Below are 20,512 nucleotides of genomic sequence, written 5' to 3'. Positions count from 1 at the left end.
GACCAGCTGACCAATTACGGAACGTACCTGAGTTACTCTTTAAGGTCCACTAACTTTACAATTAAAACCAAAATTTCCGAAACCGATTTCGGAACAGGCATATAGTCTTCAGTATACAAGTACTAAAATTTATTGTCTTTTTCATCAAAACAGATTCCAGGGCATTAGTGACTTTCGGCTAATTTCACACATTATTCCGAAGAAGTGCAAGTTCAATAATGCACATGGCGCTTGGTTGTTAATTAATGTTGGACTTGTATAAATAAGAAGCGTGAGAAACGTCACTAATAAAATACACGATACTCGACACGGAAGTGAAAATAAAACATATAAAATATTTGAAATATTTCTTTCATTATTTGATTTGATAAACTTTGAAAATTATCTCCAATAAAATTTGCGATACTTTGCGCACCAAGTAAAATTACTGTTATGTTGCTTGCCATAACTCCAAATTTACTTTCAATCTTTATATTTAGATAGGTTACCCATACAGCATACAAAAGTTGCGGCAATGTTGCTGCAATATTGCTGCAATATTCTAGCAATGTTGCTTCTGTGTTGTAGAGGTTATATTCTACTGTGCTAATTACTACACGAGATACTGCAGGTGTGTTTCGTTTTCCGCGCTGCCAACCATTTTCTGACGATTTTCGAATCACCAATACACTGCTGTCATTCATTCAGTACCGTCCACACTATTTCGGTAGCGCCTCGGTTATTAATGCGCACGCAAACATGCGCCTCTCCTCGCAAAAGCGTCATCGCGTGATTTGGCCGATTAAGCGCGCGACGCGTTCGCATTTCCTCCTCCCTTCCCCCCCCGGCTCCAGTCCCCCCCCGCCCAACTGCCTCTGGCCGTCGCGAACGAATCGCGCCAATCGTCCCGATATTTTCTCACGGACGGAAGTGACTTAACGCAATTTACGGGGCGAACGCGCGACGAGAGCCGCCGGTAATCCCCTAATTCTCGCTAACATTCGAATATCTCAGCTCGAGTATACGCCTGCTGTGCGTATACCACGGCCGACGGTGGTAACGAGCGAGCGAGAGAGGCAGAGAAAGAGAGAGAGAGGGAGGGGAAGGGGAGAAAGAGAGACAGTGATCTCCCGAAGCGAATGAGCAAGCGGCCGAGCGCGCGATTTACCGCGCGCGCGAGACGCTCGGCTACCTCGGCAGGCAATATCTCATTGAACCAAGGAGGAGGTGACTTTAACGCCGGGCGGCCCCCTCGCGCTCCTCCCGCGCTGAGCAATCGCGGCCGAACCGAGAAGACGTGCTCGCCGAGAGAGTAAGATCGTTAATCTTGCCGCGCGCACCGATCTCGGGCTCGGATAGTAATTGTTACGTTCTGCTTTCCCGTGGCCGACCGTTCGAGCGTGTCCGACGCGACTAACCTCCTCCTCCTCCTGCTGTCCTCCTCCGCCGCCGCAGCCACAGCCGCCGCCACCGCCGCCGCCGCCGCCGCCGCTGAGCTGACTCGAGCCGTTCCTCTTTCGCGCGCGTCCTCGCGTTCTATTTCCCACCTCTGTCCTTCCACGTGCGCGCTCGTTCGTTCGGTTCTTGCCTCTGCGTCGGGAGTCGCCGACCGATCCTCGCCCCGGTGCCGATGCCGCTGGCGATTCCGTTGGCACTACAATGCTTCTGCCGACTGTTTGTGTTGGGTCTGGCGCTCTGCCGCTCGTATGTAGCGGCCGGCAGGTGAATGAAACTGCGCGCGCGCAGAGGATGAGCCGGTCCGCAGCGCAGCGAGAAGCCGCCGATTCAGGGTGAAGGGTGACGAACCGGCGAAGCTGATGCTCCGTCAAGCAGCTAATCGCCGCGAAATCCGCGCGATATCGCGGATATATACTTTTTGACTACTTCCAGCTGTCTTTCCACTCCATGCGCTTTTTACTCTACGAGCCTGGCCTACCATTTTAAACCACAATCGCACTAGCGATTGCCGATTGGATTACGATTGCGATTGGCGATTGGCGATTAAAACAGAACATTGTCTAAAGAGCAATCACTAATCTCGATCGGTGCCTGTTTTGCCCTGATTGGTTGAAAAGTAATCGCCAATCGCCAATCGCAATTGCGATCCAATCGGCAATCGTTAGTGTGGTTACTGCTTTATGAATGTCCTTTATAAATTTCACCTTTCAAGCTCGTGGGTTTTTAACTGTGTGCAACGCAAGATCGCAATAGTATGACTGGCTGGTTCATTCCTCAAAACCTAACCTAGAAGCTGCTGACGAGGAGAGGATTTGATATCATCCGCGTTGAAAAGCAGGGAAACGTTGATGTCACAGAGGGCGCTAAAGGCGCTGCACCCCTAAGTCACGCGTTCATCATTGAGAGGTTAGATGTAACTCAATAGTGGCTGAAAAGCTGCCGTGGCCTCGACACGTTTCCGCGGCAAGATTCTCGGCTCTGATCGAGCGCCGTGCTGCACCTTCCAAGTGTCGCGCCGATAATTTTCGGACAAATCGGCCGTCGTCGCCCATGAGGACGCCGCAGAGGCCCTTCTTCCCCTTGCCCGGGCAGTGAAAGTGAAACAAAAAGAGAGAAAGAAAGAGAACAATCGCGATCGCTATCCTTTCGCCAGGATTTCTGGTTTCGTTATTGGGCATCCTCCACCTGTTCCACCTTCGGCCGGCTCGGATTACACGGACGCGCGTGACGATCGTCCCGAAAAATCCGCGAGCTCCATATACCACGAAGAGGTAGCCCGAATCTCTGGTTTCTCGCGGTGTGCGTCCGTTTTTTACATTTTTATACCCGCACCCCGACGCGGCGCTGTCCCGGCCGTTTCATTCGCGCGCAAATAGAATCAGGCCCTCTCTCTCCCTTTCTCTTTCCCTTTTTCCTGCGGCTTCCTCTCCCGCCGCCGGACGAGGCCCGGCCGGAGCCGGGCCCGAAAAAACAGAGACATGCGCGTGAAAAGGTGCGTCGATTCGTCGTGTTAACGCCATTAACGAGTCCGCTCGTATTACGTGCTCCGCCGGCGCGCGATCTCGCTCTCCTCTCCTCTCCTCTCCCGCCCCCCCCCCCTCGCCGCCGGCTCGGTCTTCCTCTCTTGCCCTGGCGTGCTCGCGAGCTTGCTCGCGCGCGTATTCACGGGCTCGTGAAGCCGAGCGTGGCCATAAATTCGGCGCTCGCGCAGCCCGTTGACGCGGGCCACGATATCCGAAATGTCGGCGGATCCGATGTTTTCGTGCTCTCTCGAGACGGCGACAAGCGATTCCACCCGTGCCCGTGGAAGAGAGTGTCGCCCGGAGAAACCAGTTTCGCGCGCAGATTCCTTATTTGCGAGCCCGACGAAACCGTAGATTCGAGTTAATCGTCGATGAGCTCCTTCCCTCATCCCCCCTCCGTGCGCTTTTTCCCCTCTCGCCTTCGCCTTTTCTCTTTCTCTCGCTCTGCGAGAGAGACCTGCTGCATCATCCCCGTCCCCCGCTTGGGGACACCTCGGATACGCGCGCGGCCGAGTGGTTTTAGGGGTACGCGTGGATACCGTCGACTTATTCGCCGACGACGTTGGCCGGCCAATGAATTTGTCGCGGGACGACGAGCGGCTCGCCGGCCGTCGAATTGACACGTTCACGCGCGCCGCGCGTGGAAGTAAGCGGAAATTTAGAAGCGATCGCGCGTGTCGATTCGCCGCGGATTTCTAATTGGGATCTCGCGGCTTATGGCGATAATGCAGCGTAAGTGAGCAGTGTTTTTACGACGGCTGACTTTACGCGCTCGCGGCTGAGAGAGAGAGGGGGGGGGGAGAGAGGATAAGATCGTTCTTTTCGATTTTCAGCTACTTTATGGAAAACGAACGTCCCGAACGACGATAAGCGACGAACCCGCGTCTCGCTTCTATGGAACGTTAAGCACGAGAGATAACGCTCGATTTTACCTTCCTTGATTTTACCCTTCCCTTGTACTCCTCTTGCTTCTCCTCGCCTTCGGACAAAACGACATTTCGATTTGATATACGGTCGCGCGATCGCCGGGAACGTCCGCGATTTCCGCGGGCTGCTCGTCGGCGACAGATAAGTAAGTACGGGAAGTGTTAGGTTAGGTACGGGCCTCATCTCGCGGCGAAGCATCTGCTGTGTTGCGTTGTGCGCTAATAGACACGCGGAAACGCATCTCACCGGGGATAATTGCCGAAGAGCGTAAATCAGAGCGGCGTTGACGTCCGTTGCTGCGCGATTCGACGCCGACGTCGGCGACCGCAGTCCGCCTTCTCCCTCGGTTTCGCGCAGTGTTGGTAGCATTTTAGTCCCACCGAACCTTCAGCACAAGCATTAATTTACGTCACGCGTATAACTGCTTATCACACTCGTATGCTAAATGCAATATTGGAGGTTTTTGTGGAGCCCGAACCATATCTTTTTTCATTTTTTTTTTTTTCCTATATAGGCTGCTTTCCGATATTCATTGCTAACACTGAAATCTACGGTATATGTGTCACAAATGATGTATTTTCAGTACTGGCAGTGAATATTGGAACGCAGCCATAATCCTATATTGCTACATTGGTTTCGTCCCAAGAGCACCCTATTGTGCATAAGCGAGTACGAGTCTATCAAAACTTTGGACGTAGTTGTGACGTAGATTGACACATGCGCAGGAGGTTCGGTGGGACTAAATGCCCCCAACACTGGTTTCGCGTGTATTTCAGACCATCTTGAAGAACGGAGCTGACGCTTCTCCACGGCAAAGGTGACTCTTAAAGATCGAGCTGCTGTGTCTGAGGAGGACGAAGAAGCCGCGCAGCGACGGTGGCAGTCGAGGACGATTCTTAACTGCGGACGTCGTCCTCAACGCGTCGTTGTTTCAGCATTGTGGGATTGGGAGAGAGGCAACTCGGTAAGCAGCGAGACCGTCGAGAATGTTTGTGTAAATTTATTTCAATATAGCATATTTCGTTGTGCGGCAATATATTCGTCAAGAAGAGAGACTCGTCGGAAAGTCAGCTCGTCCGTCGGACAGGGTAGTTGAGAAAGAATTTGGAAGAGTTTGCGAGAGATAGATGAGAGAAAGAGAAAGGGAAAGACAGAGAGAGAGAGAGAGAGAGAGAGAGAGAGAGAGAGAGAGAGAGAGAGAAAGAGAGTGAAAATGAATCGTGACACCGTGTGAATATTTACAAACGGATTCATTTAAATAAACGTTATCTCAACAGAGAGTTGGTACAGAGGATTATTCGCGTCTTCTTCCATCCACTTACTCCTATCTCAGATATCTCTAGGTAACGCACATACCCCCCCCCCTTCTCTATCTCATAGAGGATTCTCTAGGACTAGTTCCGGGCAAGCTCGCGACGAGCTCGCTCGCTCTTCGCTCTCACGTTACATCCTTCCTCGCCGACGCGCCGCCCGGGAGCGGCTCTTCGGCTGGAAAGAGAAAAGAGCGGCCCGGTAAATCGGCATTACCCGCGACGATCACAGCGACGTCCGATGAGACACAGCGTTCTCGTCGACATTGTCACACGGCACCGCGACGACACTCGCGCACTCCGCGGCGTCCGTCGCGGAGAAGAAATGTTTTCGCGACATCCGCGCAATGTCGCGCACCGAGGAGCCAGATCGGCGACGTCGAAGGACGCGGCAAACTTCCGGTCCCGTCGCGTCGCCGGACCGACGGAACTCGCACTCTAGACTCAAGCAGCACCATAGAGCGTGATGTCTCCCCCGACTTTCTGGTCACTGGCGGTGGCTCCAGCGGGGAAGTCCAGCAATAAATAAACACTCTGAGCGAGCGAAATCCCATCACCTGGCCGCGAGCGACGACGATGATGATGACGATGACGACGACGACGACGACGACGACGACTGGAGTAATCGAACAGCACAGCGAGACTTGGTCGCTCAACACACATGCACATACACACGCGTCTCAACGGTCATGCTTGGTCAGCTCCAAGGGCTGCTGATCGGTCCAGTGGTCCCTCCAAGCGACCGGCGGCGGCGATGGTACGTCTTGATCGGAGTCTTGGACGTCGATCTCCTCGTCTTCGTCCTCGTCGTCGAAGCGCAGCCGGTGCGCCGAGCCGGGGCTTGGGCCGCGCGCCAGCGGGGGTCCTTGGCGTTGCTCGTACGCGGGACTGGTCGCCCGCGAGGACAGCCCGGTCGAGTCGTTGCCCACCAGTTGACTGATCATCCGGAAAGCGCTGGGCTTCCTCTCCGGTTGCTTCGGCAACGACTCGAACCGGTCGATGCGCTCGGACGACCTGTCTACGGGCTCCCGGCCGGCCGAGTTGGCGACGACCGCGCGGAACGCGCTACTTTCGCCGCCCATGCCGGCAATGGAGCAGCTGGACGTACGCTGGCCGATTTCCATAGCGGACGTAGCGGAATGCGGTTGCTGCTGCGGCGGCGGCTGCGGCTGCGGTGGCGGTGGCGGTGGTGGCGGTGGTGGCGAGCGCTTTAAGAGGTTCATGCGCTGGTGACGACGCCACTTTGCCCGTCTGTTGGAAAACCAAACCTAAGAGTCACGAGTTAGGTCGTTAGAACGCTCGTGATCAAGTCGGACAAGTCGGGATTTCCGGACGCGAGCGACTCGTCTCCGCAGGGTCCTCTGCCGGACTTCGGACGTGAAGAGACAGAGAGAGAGACAGAGAGAGAGAGAGAGAGAGAGAGAGAGAGAGAGAGAGAGAGAGAGAGAGAGAGAGAGAGAGAGAGAGATCAGAGCTTTCTTCGGGACCCTGCGTAGACGTCAGCGTCGACCGCTTATCCGTTATCCGCGCGATGCGGCGGATCCTCACCTGAACGCGCGCCTCCGACAAGGACGTTTTCGAAGCGAGACGCTCGCGCGTCGACACGCAGGGGTAGTGCGACCTCTCGAACTCTTTCTCCAGCTCCTCCAGCTGCTCTGGGCTGAAGGTCGTGCGGTTGCGCCGGAACTTGGGCTGCTCCGAGCCGTCCAAGCTTCCGTCGTCCCCGTCACCGTCTGCGCATCAAGACAAACGCGTCGTTCCAAGGGAGCCATGCTCTGATTCCGAGCGCGAGTCGCTCGCGCGACGAACACGCGGACGCGGAACGGTTGCGTGTGACTTTAGGAACGCGGCCGTCTCCCTCCTCCCCCGCGGTGAAAGGTTTCTCCCGTTGGAAGGCTGGCTCTCCGAAAAGCTCTCCGCGGCTCACGCGATATGCAGCGAGGAAACCTCCTGTCCGCGAACTTACGTCTCTTCTTCGGAAGAGGACAGAAAGCACGAGAAATCAAACGACTGTTGTCGACGTGAAGTGTGATAAACCGAGACAAAATCGAGTTAAAAGAATAGAGTCAAGATTGGGCGCGTTTTGCCGCGCAAGCTGCGAGGCAAATTCATCGGATAAGTTGAATGAGTTATGATCTGAAAAGATTGTCTGAGCTGCAGATTCTGAAATCAGTTTCGGAAATCTTTTTTCCCTTTTTAGTTGTAAGGTTGGTAGATCTTAAACTGACTCAGATATTGATCCGCTGTTGATCAGCCGATCACGCTTGGACATCCACAATCATATACTATTTCCGTTTGCAAACTTGGTTTTATTAATTTTGTAATATTAAATATAGAAGTGGACAGATTTTTTATTATTTATTATCTCGACGATTAGTCAGATGATCAATTACGGAAAGTATCGAAGTCAGGCCTGCCAACTTTATACCTAAAACCAAAATTTCCGAAACCGATTTGGGCTTTGAGGGGACGGTGAAGGATTAACAGCACTACACATAACGTACAGATGTTCTTCCGTCTGCCGAAAAGTGGCTAAAGTGCGCGCGATGCAAGTAACTCTGTCTCCGTTTGGAAGATGATGAAGCAAATCAGACGAGTATGACGAATAATGTGCTGAAAGTGATCCTGTGATTACCCCATTAAAGAAAATTTCGAGCTCGCTTTACATAAACGTGAATGATTGAAACACGAACGATGAAAATTTTGCTAAAAGAGGTAAGACCGGTTCGCCGTAAACAACCCTGAAATTGTGTTCGTTTACCTCGATTCAAGCTTTTGTCTCGATTCATCTCTTCCTCCATAGTGTGGATCATTGACGCTTACGACGATTGACGTTCATTAAAAGAGCGTTGAACCGTTTCGCGCGAATGTTAATGAGGAGTCTCTCGACTTGTTTTCCCACGTCCTCAGCAGCATCATCGAGACAATTCCTCTGGGAGAAATAACCGGCAACCGGTTTGTCGACCGCTTCGAACGATAATTGATGCAAAATTTGGTCAATCAAGACGACAAGAAGCGAACAACGTTGCATCGCGTATTAACAAGGTTGGAAAGTAACGCGTTACTTTCAGCTTCGTTGGCGTTGCGAGTTACTCTTCCAGAAACGACTCGGCAATGGTGTTATTTTTTGTCAATTACTCCAACGCGATTCCGTTTATCGCGTGACGAATATAACCGTTACTTTGCAGCGAGTCATGAAAAGCTGACGAGAATCCGACGAGAAACCCAAACCACCACGACTTTCGAGTATATCGACGATGCTACCGAGTCACTCCCCGAAATGAGCAAGGACCCGGATATACGGAATTTCAGCATAAGACGTAAGCAATAAGGAAAGAAGGACCAGGATGTCAATTTATTATTCTTCCTATGGCCGAAAAACGTTCAACCGTAATTGCTTCATTTGCTTACTGCTTGCATCTTGTTGCTTCAGTTTTTCCGCGCACCCTGGGCCCTGAAGAGCTCTCTACAACAAGCCACCGGTTAGTCACCAGTCATGAGCAGATTGACCAACCGCAGTCGGTCATTTCTCGAAATAATCGACTGTGGTTGGTCAATACGCTCACGACTTACGACCTGCTCTAGAAAACCCTTAGATCTCGTCTACAATAGATGATTTAAGTTTTAAGAAACTGACCAACTGTAATCAGATATTCTTCTTAACATTGTCTGTGATTGATCAATTTCTTAAGACTTAAGGCTTAAAATACCAATTTAAGTTGTAATTTCTAGCCTCAAGTAAATTGAGCAATTCCCAACACGTTAAATGAGCACTTTACACCTTAAGCATTAAGAAACTGACCAGTCACAATCAAAAGTTAAGGAGAATCTTCGACTGTAATTGGTCAAGTTCTTAAAGCTTAAATCATCTATTGTTGACTAAGCCTTAACGGCAGAGCGCCGAGACGACTCCTCGTTTGAGCGTTTTGAGAGCCGAGAGTCCCAAGCCTGCGTAGAAAGTCAGGCTGACGATTCGCCCGGTCGTCGTGGTCGTCACCTTGCAAGTAACCGCGAGCGATCGCGTCGGCGGCGTGCAACGCGTGCTCGGTGCTGCCGGCGACAGACGCGGACGCTGCCGCGGCCGCGGCCGCGGCGGCCGCGGCGCCGGGGCTCAGCGACGGCGGCAACAGCAATGCGGACGCGGCGGCGCCGGAGATACCGGTAGCTAGAGGTGGCAACATCCACGGGTGGCCGGCCGCTCCGGGCGCGGCCGGCCAGCCCGCCGGCAGGTGGTGGCTCGTGGTCGGATGCTGGTGCGAGTTGAAGTACGGATGCGGCCCGGCGGCCGCGTACAGCCCGTAGCCGGCGGCACGCGCAAACTCCGCGGCCGCGCGCTCCGCCGCGCGGTTCCGCAGTATCCGGTTGATGCTGCTGACCGACGGCGCTGTCGCGTTGCTGCAGACCCCTGGAACAGGCCGAGTGGCCGAGTGGACAACGTCTCCTTGAGCGGGCGGTCGTGTGGGAAGGCGCGTCGCGCGGCTTTGGCCCCGAGGCCGTTTCTTTTTATTGATTATTATTGCCCGGCCGAGGGCTCGATAATTTTCAGGTTAGGACGGCGGATGCTCGAGCATTGGCCTGCTAATGGCTTGATCTGCGGCCGGCTGTGTATGTGTGTGTGTGTGTGATTTGCGGGCCCTGTCCTGATCGGCTCTTAAGGCCATTGCGCGTAGAATTTTTATCGTAGCCTTAAGATCGTAAGAAAACTGACCAATCCCAGTCGATTATTCCTCTAGAGCAGGGCCAATAATTGACTCTGATTGATCAGTTTTCTTATAACCTTACGGTTTCTTATAACTTTACGGTTGCGGTTACGGATTTTCTACGTGCAAAGGCCTTTACTGTTCTTTGCTGTTTTTTGTTATTTTATTATCAGCCAGAGAGTCTTACATTGTTGCGTTGGAAATCGTTGGCTCGTGAACTTTATATTATACTGGGAGATTCCTCGTGGAAATAAATAAGGCAAGAGGGAGAACTATTGCGGAATCGATCTATGGGCTGGAGACATTGGTTACGTTCAGCGACACAACAAGCATATTCTAAGCCGGTATTCGTAATCAAATTTAAAATCATCTTATATATATATATATATATATATATATAATGCGCAAGCAATGGACGTCTGCTTAATTATCTTTAGTTTATCTTCAGATGCTTCGTAGCCGATAAAACGACCTATCTAAAGATAAACTAAAGATAATCTTAAATATAAGATCCGACTATCAGTACCGGTCAAGGTAAACTCTACAATGAAATTTATCGATATTGATGAAATTGAGGTTAGCAGAAAAGAATCGCAGAAAAGCGTTGACCAATGAAAAATCACTGGACAGTGAAAGATATGGCTTCTAAGCTAGCCGCTTTTTTCTATCCGGACTCTAAGCCTCACATTGCGTTTTTCAATGACAAAGTTGCGCTTACTGTTTAATGATAAAAATTGCCGCTAGATGGTGCGCGTGTGATATATCAAATTAAAGTAGAACATATTATTGATCGAATACGAGCGAAAGACGAGCGCTTATGTTGGTAATCTAGTGAGCGTACATTGAGAATCGGGAGCGCTGGGTGCAAAACGCAGCGTGTACACACACGCGGGGATACGATGTTGCAATTGACGAACAATTGTCCGTCGCGGGATTCGTGTTAGCGCGAGCGCGAGCGCGAGCGCGAGCGCGAGCTCGAGAACAGGTATGTGTGTCAAGAAGTAAGGCCGTAGGAACTTAATTCTTTCGCTAAATTACACGTTAGCGGTGTACGTGCGTCTGTAATCACGGGCGGTTTGCACTCGCATGGCCTGCAGAGGATGGGCATAATTAAGTAAGGAACACGCTATTTTATGCATCGCGCTGACGAAGTCTCTCGGCTAAGTCTGTGACTAAGCGCGTTGCGCGCAGCGCGAAGGTTCTTTTAGCCGGTGTCAATTTTCGCCGAGTTAGTTCGTCAGCGGATGATCTTGTTGCACTTGGCGATTACCGCCGCGCCGGCGGCGGCGCTGCGCTCGTCCCGTCGCACGTGACCTCCGCGAAATCGGATTCCGTCGTTCGATTTCTGGCTCGTCCACAGCCACTCTCAGCGTGTGACGAATTTATCATTCGGACAAGAATGAACGAGCAGAACGCAGGGGGGTGGAATATTGTCATCTTACCCTCGGAGATTAGCCTCTCCCGAATCTCCCAAGCGAAGATGGTCGGGTTCTCCCTTTTATATTGCTCGATCTTGGCGACGACAGCCGGAGTCGCTACCTTCGGCTTGCTGCCGCCGATCAGGCCCGGCGGCCGCAGCGTACCTGAAACACGATAAAACGGTCTTCAAGGACGCGGCGCATTGGCAAAAGTCCTGGTCCGCCTGATAAAATCGCTCGTAAACGGCTTGCCGCATGCGGCGCCGCGCGTTTATATTTCCCGCGCGAGCACGCTCACGCCAAAAATCATGGGCCGATAATTTTCGAAAATCACGCGATGCACGCACCCGGGACGTCCGACCACATATCTTCCTTCTTGGGCGTGTGTGGCAGGCTTTGATCCATCGGCAATTACGATGTTTTACACGACCAGGGTTGGGAAAGTTACTTTTGAAGAATAATCCGTTACTGCTACCCGTTGAGAAAAGAAAACGCTACCCGTCTCTCGTTACCGTTAGCGTTATCAATTTTGCAAAAAAAGGAAAAAAGGAAGCTGATTACCGTTATCGCTATTCAAGAAATCGTGCGAATTCTATGGCTGTTTTTATGAAATTCTGGAGACCCTCATTTGCATACTTACGATTCGTTATCCCAAAAGTTCAATTGCCGCTACCATTTTCAAAAAATAGAAATATGGATGGAAAAATAGGAATGTCCTTTCATAGTTGTTATTGGAAAAAAATAACTTGTAACAATAGCGACGATACAAATAACGTGCCATCTTTTAACATTGATTACAACTTCAAATCTGTTCCGAAATCGATTTTGGAAACTTTGGTTTTAGTTATGAGGTATTGGTAGGCCTTAAACTAACTTTAATACGTTCCGTAATTGATCGGCTGATTCACGCGATCGACTTTATGATCAGAAGATCCGATAATCAGGGTGATAAATAATAAAAAATCTACCCATTTCTCTATCTAATATTGCAAGATTAATAACTAAAAGCAAGTTTGCAAACAGAAGTAATAGACGGCTGTGACGTCCAAGCGTAATCAGCTGATCAATTACGGAATGCATCTAAGTTAGTTTAATTAGTTTAAGGCCTACCAACCTTACCGTTTCACCGTCCCTTCGCTCTCTTCTCTCCTTCTCTCATGAGTCGATAAAGATGAGCGATGATATTTTTCACACGATCACAGTATATCTTGACAACATTTCAAACTTCATGGTAAGCTAATCGAATCGAATCGAATCGAATAACACGAAAAATAGAAAAATACAGGGCGAATTACACCTCGCGACGACCTGGTGACTTCGTCGCGTGACCTCTTTCCCAATTAGTGATGTTCGATATTTCCGAACCACACAGAGCTCTAGGAACGTTCGGCATCTCCAGGACCCCACAGGATTTTCGATCGTGAATAATAATCAGCATAATTCGAGACTTTCATCGTGCATTCGCAATGAGTCGATGTGTTTTCAGACTCATCGTTAATTACAGTGCGCGATACTTAGCATCGCGTGCCACCTGCAAACGGATATCAATCCCATCTTCGTATCTGAGTAAATTCATGACGCAGTGATTAGGACAGTGCGAGGATACTTTACGTAATGCACATCGTGATACGAGAGAATTATCCGCGCACGTGTAACCGTTGCGCGTCGGCCTGCGATAATCCGGAATGATTTATCATACGCGAGCGACGGACGTCTGCTTAACTTCGACGAGCGCTGCGGTAAGTAAATTTCATGTATATCGCGTAAAAAAGGCGTATATTCTTCCTCGAATGTTGGGACGAAAATTGCCGCTCTCTCTGGACGCGTTACTCTCGATCGGTTACTGGTGGACTTTAACGCGATGACAGCTTTTCCGCCGTGAAATGCGACAAAGTAATTCGGAGCTTGCATTCGGAGTTGAAAAATCTCAAAATTAACGCGCCTTTATCTGCAATTTTGGTGGTCCACGAAATTACTCCAGGATCTCGCAAATTAAGTTTTAATTTTGGACTCAGCTCGCGCGTTGATAAAATTTTGTCTCTAATGCTACTAATTGCCGTCGAAATCTCTTGGAGTGAAATTTTACTCAAGACGAATGCAAGTTCGCTCAAAAGGACAATCAAAATGGCACTTTGAGTCGAACGAATAGATATTTCATCCAAACTTGGAGTCGACTCTGATAACACGTTGGATTTATTCCTCAGCTTCGAGTGAAAAAATTGATTGTATGAGGAAAAAATGGTCAAGCTCTCCAAAAACTATAGCTTTCTCGGTGTGAACTGTATTTTCTCGCTTGAAAGAGCAGAGTAGTTGCAGTATATGTGCAAGGTTATTGTCATTATAGTAACATTATAGTAACACCACAGTATAAGAAAGAACAGTAGATTTACTCAGCACAAAATAGTGCGAACGGTCGTTTGTCGTGCATGACTGAACTGCACGACCAACAATATGGCGGCCAATAGCTGTCAAAATGTGTAAGTGTAAGCAACGATTAACCATATGACCGAATTTTTAATATAATATTGTTGTTTTATTAAAATCAGTAAAATGAATGAAAGAGGTGGGTATAAATGTTGTATAATAAACTGCAAAACTGCAAAAGTGCAAATTTAAATTTGCAAAGTGTTAAATTTTGTTTTAATCAAAATGTGTCCCCTTCGAAATACAATACAATATAAAAAAAAGGCGGACCTCAATATCATTTAGTTTCCGAGATTGTTTACCTGTTACGTTTGAAATTTATCACCCTGTATATATATATACATCTTTCTATATTATAATTATTAATATGCTATATATTATTAATTATAATATTATTAACATATTATGTTAATAATAGTTCATATTTTTACGTTATTTTATAATGTATATTATAGATTTGACAGTAAATATTGAAAAACAGCAATAAATCTGTTTTAGCTACTATTCATTGTCATTCACATTATAACCCGCGCACAACCAATAACATGGCGGTCTTGTAGCACCTGAGATCAAAAGCACCACCACCGAGTGAACCTACTGTTCTTTCTTATATTGTAGTAACACTCTCTGCAAGAATGGTCATCCCGTAATTGTAATACTCTTTCACTACATAACTGTAGTCACAAATATCAAGCTATCTCGACGATTAGATACACTCTGAATGGACAATCGCTTGAATCCGAGCGAATCTGCTCTTTGAGTGGAAAATTACGCCAACAGCGAAAAGAAAGAATTTCAATACTTTTACCACATACTACTATATAGTCCTTTTACCGCGCCACCAACCACATTCCTGTCGCGCTCTAACGAAAAAATAGCAATATGTAGCAAAGTTTACAGCAACATCATAGCGCGACGTTTCCTACAGAAATGATTCCCTTGACCATAAACACTGCGCTGTGCACTTATAGTCACAAATATCATGCGATTTCTCGACAGTAGAGATCTTCAGCATGAAAGTCATCGTGTCGTGCCGGACGACTCCTGGAAGCACGCACTTCGGCTCCTGCGCCATCGTGTATCCAACAGAAATTAAACTTCTAATACACCGTTCTAAAGCCGTGGGAAAGACAACGAGCGAAGCGGCGTCAATTAGTCATGAGTTAATTAATACCTCCCGGTATACCACTATCGGAAGGGAAACGTCGGCAGAGGCGGCGCTCGCGTAAGCGTGTTCCAGGCACAGACCGACGCGCGAGCCATCGACGGTTACACGAACGAGCAGCTAACCAAGCAACTTTTGTCGCATTAAGTTTTCAGATAATAATAGCCGCAGCAGCCTCGTGCACTAGCGGTCAAACATCAGCACAAATGTCATCGTGTTGTGACGTCAGACCGGCAACAGCAGCTGCTCAGCGGCTGCTGAGTGATCATCGATTTGCCCGATCGACCGTTCTATCGTGCACCGATATTGCACCGTGTCTCTCTCTCTCTCTCTCTCGTCGGTCGATTTTTTCGCTATCACGTCCTAATGATAGACAAAAGCACGGCGTCACATTTGAAGATCAGACTGTATGTCCGTTGTTTCCGTTTTGCTCCACGCGAGCCGCGCGGCACGGTAGGAGCGAGCAGAAATGAGAGTCACGTTCGCGTGCTAACATCAACGTCAACCATCGAGTGTAAAGGGTCCCATCGAGACTCGCCTTCTGACCCCAATTACGCACGGATTCATCGTGGAAGGACGACGTCGCTCGCACCGCCGACGTGCATGCATCATCCGTGATTCGCGGCTTTCTGTCGCGGCCTGGCCGCGTCTTCGGGCACCTCGACAGGCGGCAAGGATGCGACGGATGGAAAGACGGAGACGGAGACATAAGCTAAGACCGGGAGAGAGAGAAAGAAAGAGAGAGAGAGAGGGAGAGAGAGAAAGATCAGTCCTGTCCGTCATTCCAGCGGACGATGCCGCGAGAGACCGCGAGGTAATGGAAACCAGAGGCGCAGGCAGACTTGAGCAATTATCGGTCGTTACGTACTATTATTAATAACAATAATGACGGCTAAACCCGACAGGGTATCGCGTGCGCTCCCACGGATGAAGTGCGTGCCGGGTATAAACGATGTACCCATCTAATAGGTATCCATGCCGCGAGCAAATTCCTTGCCCCGACCTGCCATATCTCTCTCTCTCTCTCTCTCTCTCTCTTTCTTTCTCTCTCTCTCTCTCTCTCTCTTTCTTTCTCTCTCCCTATCTATCTTTTCCTCCTGGTCGATCTCTTCTCTCTTTCATTGCTGCTCGCTCGCGAGGTTTGCTCTCGGTCCGTTTCCCTTTTGCACGTGTGCGCGCATACGTTCGTTCATGCGTGCGTGCGTGCGTGCGTGCGTGCGTGCGTGCGTGCGTTCGTGCATGCGTGCGTTCGTGCGTGCGTGCATACGTGCGTGCGTACGTAAGATTTTTGCAAAGCCGAGCGCCGTTTTTAATAAAAGAAACCGCACGAAGCCAATTTCGCCGAGTTAGTCGGTTATTGGTTAGGTTAGGTTGCGCCCGCGAGTCGGACGATGGACGTGTCAGTCTTCCCTTTTCGTCCCTCCCTCTCGCGCTCTCTTTCCTCCCTTTTTCTCTCTTTCGTGGCGTCGTTACGCCTCGAGAAGAGCGCATTCAGCGAGCGCGTCGCATGCGTGCATTCATCGAGTGTGAGCGAAAAGGTGATCTCTTTTATAAATTCGTAATGAAGAGTTAGCGTAATTACACGGCGGGCGTGTACACGGAGGAGACTCGTGATAGAAGCTACGAAACAGCCGGAACGCCTTCGGCATTGTCCTCGCACTTTGCTGTCCGGTTATCTTAATGAACGAGATAACGACACGCTAGCCTCGTTACAGCGCCGTTGAGATTTTGGCCATTCATCGTACACACTGGATGCCTCCGAAGAGCACCGTGTATCCATCTTTGGGTCGATTAATCCAGCGGGAGAATTGAATGCGCGCGTCTCTCTCTCTTTCTCGGCAAAGGGAAGCCTCGAGAGACGGCCATCATCATCGTGTGTCCTCAAGTAAACGGCCCCGATTTAGCCTCTCGTCGCTCCTCGCTCGATCGTCGTTGTTATTTATCCGTTTGGCCTCGACTCTCTCTCTCTCTCTCTCTCTCTCTCTCTCTCTCTCTCTCTCTGTCCTTCTTCAGGACAACACGACGAGATCGATGTCGCTTGTTCCGTCTCGTTCGGCAGGCTCGCGGCTGGAGGAGCGAAGAGGAGCGCCCGGCTCGCGCCGAACACGCCGGCGGGATTAATTGTTCGCCGCCGTTAAGTAATTGGCCGGCCGATTATGGTACATTATATTCACCTGGAGAGAGGCCTAAGGAGTCCGTATTCAGCGGACGATGAAGACATTACCGGCGCGCCGCCGAGCAGAGCGGCCTGGGTCCGAACGGTATTTTTACGAGCGGCTCGTAAAGTTAACGAGGACCGCGCGAGGTAGCAGGCGAGCTCACTATGAGAAAGAGAGAAACTCCGACGTTCTCCACGTCGATGCTCGGTGGCTCGCCTCCATTTTTTATTGCTCGCCTCTCGGCGAGCGCGCGCGAGTCTCTGCCTCTTCAGCTTCTTCTCTCTCGACCTCTTGTTCTTGTTCTTGTTCTTGTTCTTCGTCGTCGTCGACGTTGTCCTCGTCCTCGTTGTCTTCTTCTTCGTCTCCCTCGATATTCCTCCATCTCGACTTCCTCCTTCTTTCAGCCCTTTCCTCGAACGCGATCTCGGCTCCTGTTCGACTCGCGACCCGACGATTCTCGATCTCGTTCTCTTCGTCTCGAGGCTGACTTTCCGCGAGTTTCACCGCGTGTTCTCGCGTGTAAGATTGCACTCGCGTGCTCAGACCGCGGCGAAAGCGCCCCGGCCTGCGTTATCTCGCGGTCGAGTACGTCAGTTCTTGCTAGACGCAGAATGCGATACAACGTAGCGCCTCTCTTCGGGGAACAACAATTTGTATGCATATACAGGGTATCCGGGATCTTCTGGAAGTGAAAAATGATGAAGATCAATCAGATCAAACTAAGAAGAAAAGTCATGTACCATTCTGCAAAAATCACAATAGTTATTAAGTTATTAATAATTGAAAATGACCACATCTAGAAGCTCTTTTGATCGATAACTTGAAAATTTGCGTATTTATTTGCAAATTGGTAAAGGACTTTTTTGTATAGAATGACCTAACCTATAATTATATGACGGCTTTTGTGTCTAGCGACAGATTCAAGATTCAGGCTTCAAAGTTTAACATATTCATATCTATCACTAGACACAATAGCCGTCATATAATTATAGGTTAGGTTATCCTGAACAAAAAAAGCCTTTTACTATTTTGCAAATAAATACACAAATTTTCAAGTATTAAATTAATAGAGTCATTTTCAATCATTAATAATTTAATAACTATTGCGATTTTTGCGAAATAGTACATGACTTTTCTTCTCATCCGATTAATCTTCACAATTTTTCGTTTCCAAAAAATCTCGGACATTATATATATATATAGAGTGAGCTTTTTTTAATCTTAACAGGCAAATATTTCAAAAATGTGCAATTTCACCAAAAATATTTTAAATAAAAGTTGTATTGTTTAAAGAGGAACGTACAATGGTGATCTTGTTTTGAATTGTATACTTAAGGTCAGATGAAGGTCATCTTAATTTTTTCAAATAGAAACCTCAATTTTTTCTTTTCTTTTCCTACCACTTAATTTTAACAACTTTTGCCTGTAACATTTCTTTTATTTGCCTAATTTTTTCGAGATATTTAGGGAAAATTTGGTAATTTTTTCAATATTTAACTTTCGATATCTCGCTAACTATTTGTCGGAAGAAAAAATAGTACTAGACTTTTTTATTCTATTTGGTTCTATTCTCAAGAATATATTGTTACAATAGCGCTCTGACTTTTGTTAATTTGATGATTTTGAAATTTCCAAAAGTCGATATTATCGATTCACCTTGTATATATGTCACGAAATACTGCACTAAATGCTTTAGGGACGCGAAACGATGAAACAGTGCATGGCAGGTCCCAAATAGACTTGCGTGATTATCACGGTAATAGATAACTGTCTTTACAGAGACAGCAACTCAATGTAAACATTTTGCAAACTTTTAGTTATGCTTATGGAGCAAATGCACTATATTGAAAACACTATATTGAACTGATCGTTAAATTTATATGATTCTGTAATTTTTTGTTATATGCAGCAATGCAGCAATGCAGCACGAATTTACTAAGAATTGCTCTCGCAGATTGTCATTGTGATAACGTTTCACATGTTGCTTCGCTTTATAAATTCTGTGATGATTGCCTTCATATTTCTACTTTGTCACTCGACACGGAGAAAATCTCGGATATCTAACGCAATGGGAACCAGACACGAAACATACGCGATATTTCTGTTACCTCGACCTCGAGAACATTCGTCTGTGTTGTAACTCGGTTGAGGTATTGAGGGCGTTTGACCGAACGACAATCTCCTGTGCTGAGAGAGAAGTATTTGACATCTGTAACTGTAATAATCGTATAGTGAAAGAGTTATAGCCAAGAGAGAACCTGCTTTACTATTACCATAGTTATGTCGCAAATGGTGCTTTTTTGTTAGAATAACAAGAAGACACGCTTGAGGCCAAGAATAACTTCACTGGTGCGAACTATTAATTTAATTGCACAGTTTTAGCGACATCAGTTGTATTTTTCTCCCAGTTCTCAATCGTCTGTCACCCAACAGAAAGTCAGTCGTACGAACCGAGTATTTTGCGCGCGAAAACGAAGACAGTTCCGTTAGCGTAACTGAATTTTCCGTTTTGCCTAAGATGAGTAAGGAGCAAACGGAACTTGCGCTTGCATTTCGCTGAAGTTTACGTCAATTAATTTTCTTCGTGGAGATCGTCCATCATCTCACGTCGCGATAATCGCAGAATCAGAAAGCTTCCCCTTAGAGCTTCCCAATTGTAAAGGGGCCTTCACACACGCCGACCAATAAAGCTGCCACCCGTAAATTTACGCGCATCCGTCTTTCTGCAGTGATGATACGCGGCGAATTTTCTTCCTTCAAGAACCGCGATGTTCAAGGCTCGTCGAATCGAAAGAGTCGCGGCGAAGGAGTCGAAGGAGGCGCGGCCTCCTTCGGGACGTCGCGAAGAAATCGCGCCAGTGGGACGCGATCGTTGACGAATTATTCGAGCTCTCACTGGCAGCCGCGCGCTCGCGCGAGTTTAACGCGCCAGCGCAACGACTATTACGCGTTAATTTTAGCGGCTAACGAGCCTCTCTCTCTCTCTCTCTCTCTCTCTCTCTTTCTCTCGGCCGGCCGTGAGGTACGTCCTTCGTGACGCTCGTTACGTACAGCCGTGCCCTTCTGCGCGAGTCCGCTCGCACGATGCACCCTTGTTTCTTCAGCTCGTTCGAAAACGCTCGGCATGTTAACGCGGCGGCCCTTTTAGGGCCGCCGGTGATTACCGCGCGGATCCGATCGCGTATTACGCAAATTTCGAGCTCGACGCGGGCTAACGATGCTGGTTTATTCCTCTCTCTCTCTCTCTCCTTCTCTGAGAAGCTTTCCCGAGGAGAACACGAAGGCACCGAATAAAAGTGCATTAACCTCTAGAGAGCAATCAGTGTATTCTTCGCTGAGATGCCGCGCTTGTAATTGGCGGTTCGTTTATAAATCGGCGAAGTTTCGTCGAGGGGTCGGTTAACAGTAGCTGGAAGTTCAAAAAGCGCTTGCTTTCTGCCTAATGTAGT

The 20,512-nt window shown here is 48.6% G+C and overlaps 1 protein-coding gene across 2 annotated transcripts in view; it reads right to left on the bottom strand.

The window, feature by feature from the left end:
• Positions 1-4,786: 4,786 nt before the first annotated feature.
• The window catches only part of Eyg (eyegone), a 42,684-nt gene continuing 26,958 nt past the window's right edge, over positions 4,787-20,512 (bottom strand). The window contains exons 3-6 of one of the 2 annotated variants that reach the window (XM_025304048.1): positions 11,340-11,480; positions 9,195-9,602; positions 6,746-6,930; positions 4,787-6,465 (exon numbers count right to left, since the gene is read on the bottom strand). In XM_025304048.1, the coding sequence (XP_025159833.1) occupies positions 5,878-6,465; positions 6,746-6,930; positions 9,195-9,602; positions 11,340-11,480 (1,322 nt within the window). In that variant the 3' untranslated portion in view covers positions 4,787-5,877. The remainder of the gene's footprint in view (positions 6,466-6,745; positions 6,931-9,194; positions 9,603-11,339; positions 11,481-20,512) is intronic. The other variant, XM_025304049.1, reaches the window with a different exon arrangement.

The sequence above is a fragment of the Harpegnathos saltator genome, unplaced genomic scaffold (assembly GCF_003227715.2).
Source record: "Harpegnathos saltator strain DR-91 unplaced genomic scaffold, Hsal_v8.6 scaffold587, whole genome shotgun sequence".
Classification (NCBI taxonomy): Eukaryota; Metazoa; Arthropoda; class Insecta; order Hymenoptera; family Formicidae; genus Harpegnathos; species Harpegnathos saltator.
The sequence above is the reverse complement of the archived record's forward strand: the minus strand, read 5'-3'. Positions and strand labels throughout refer to the sequence as shown.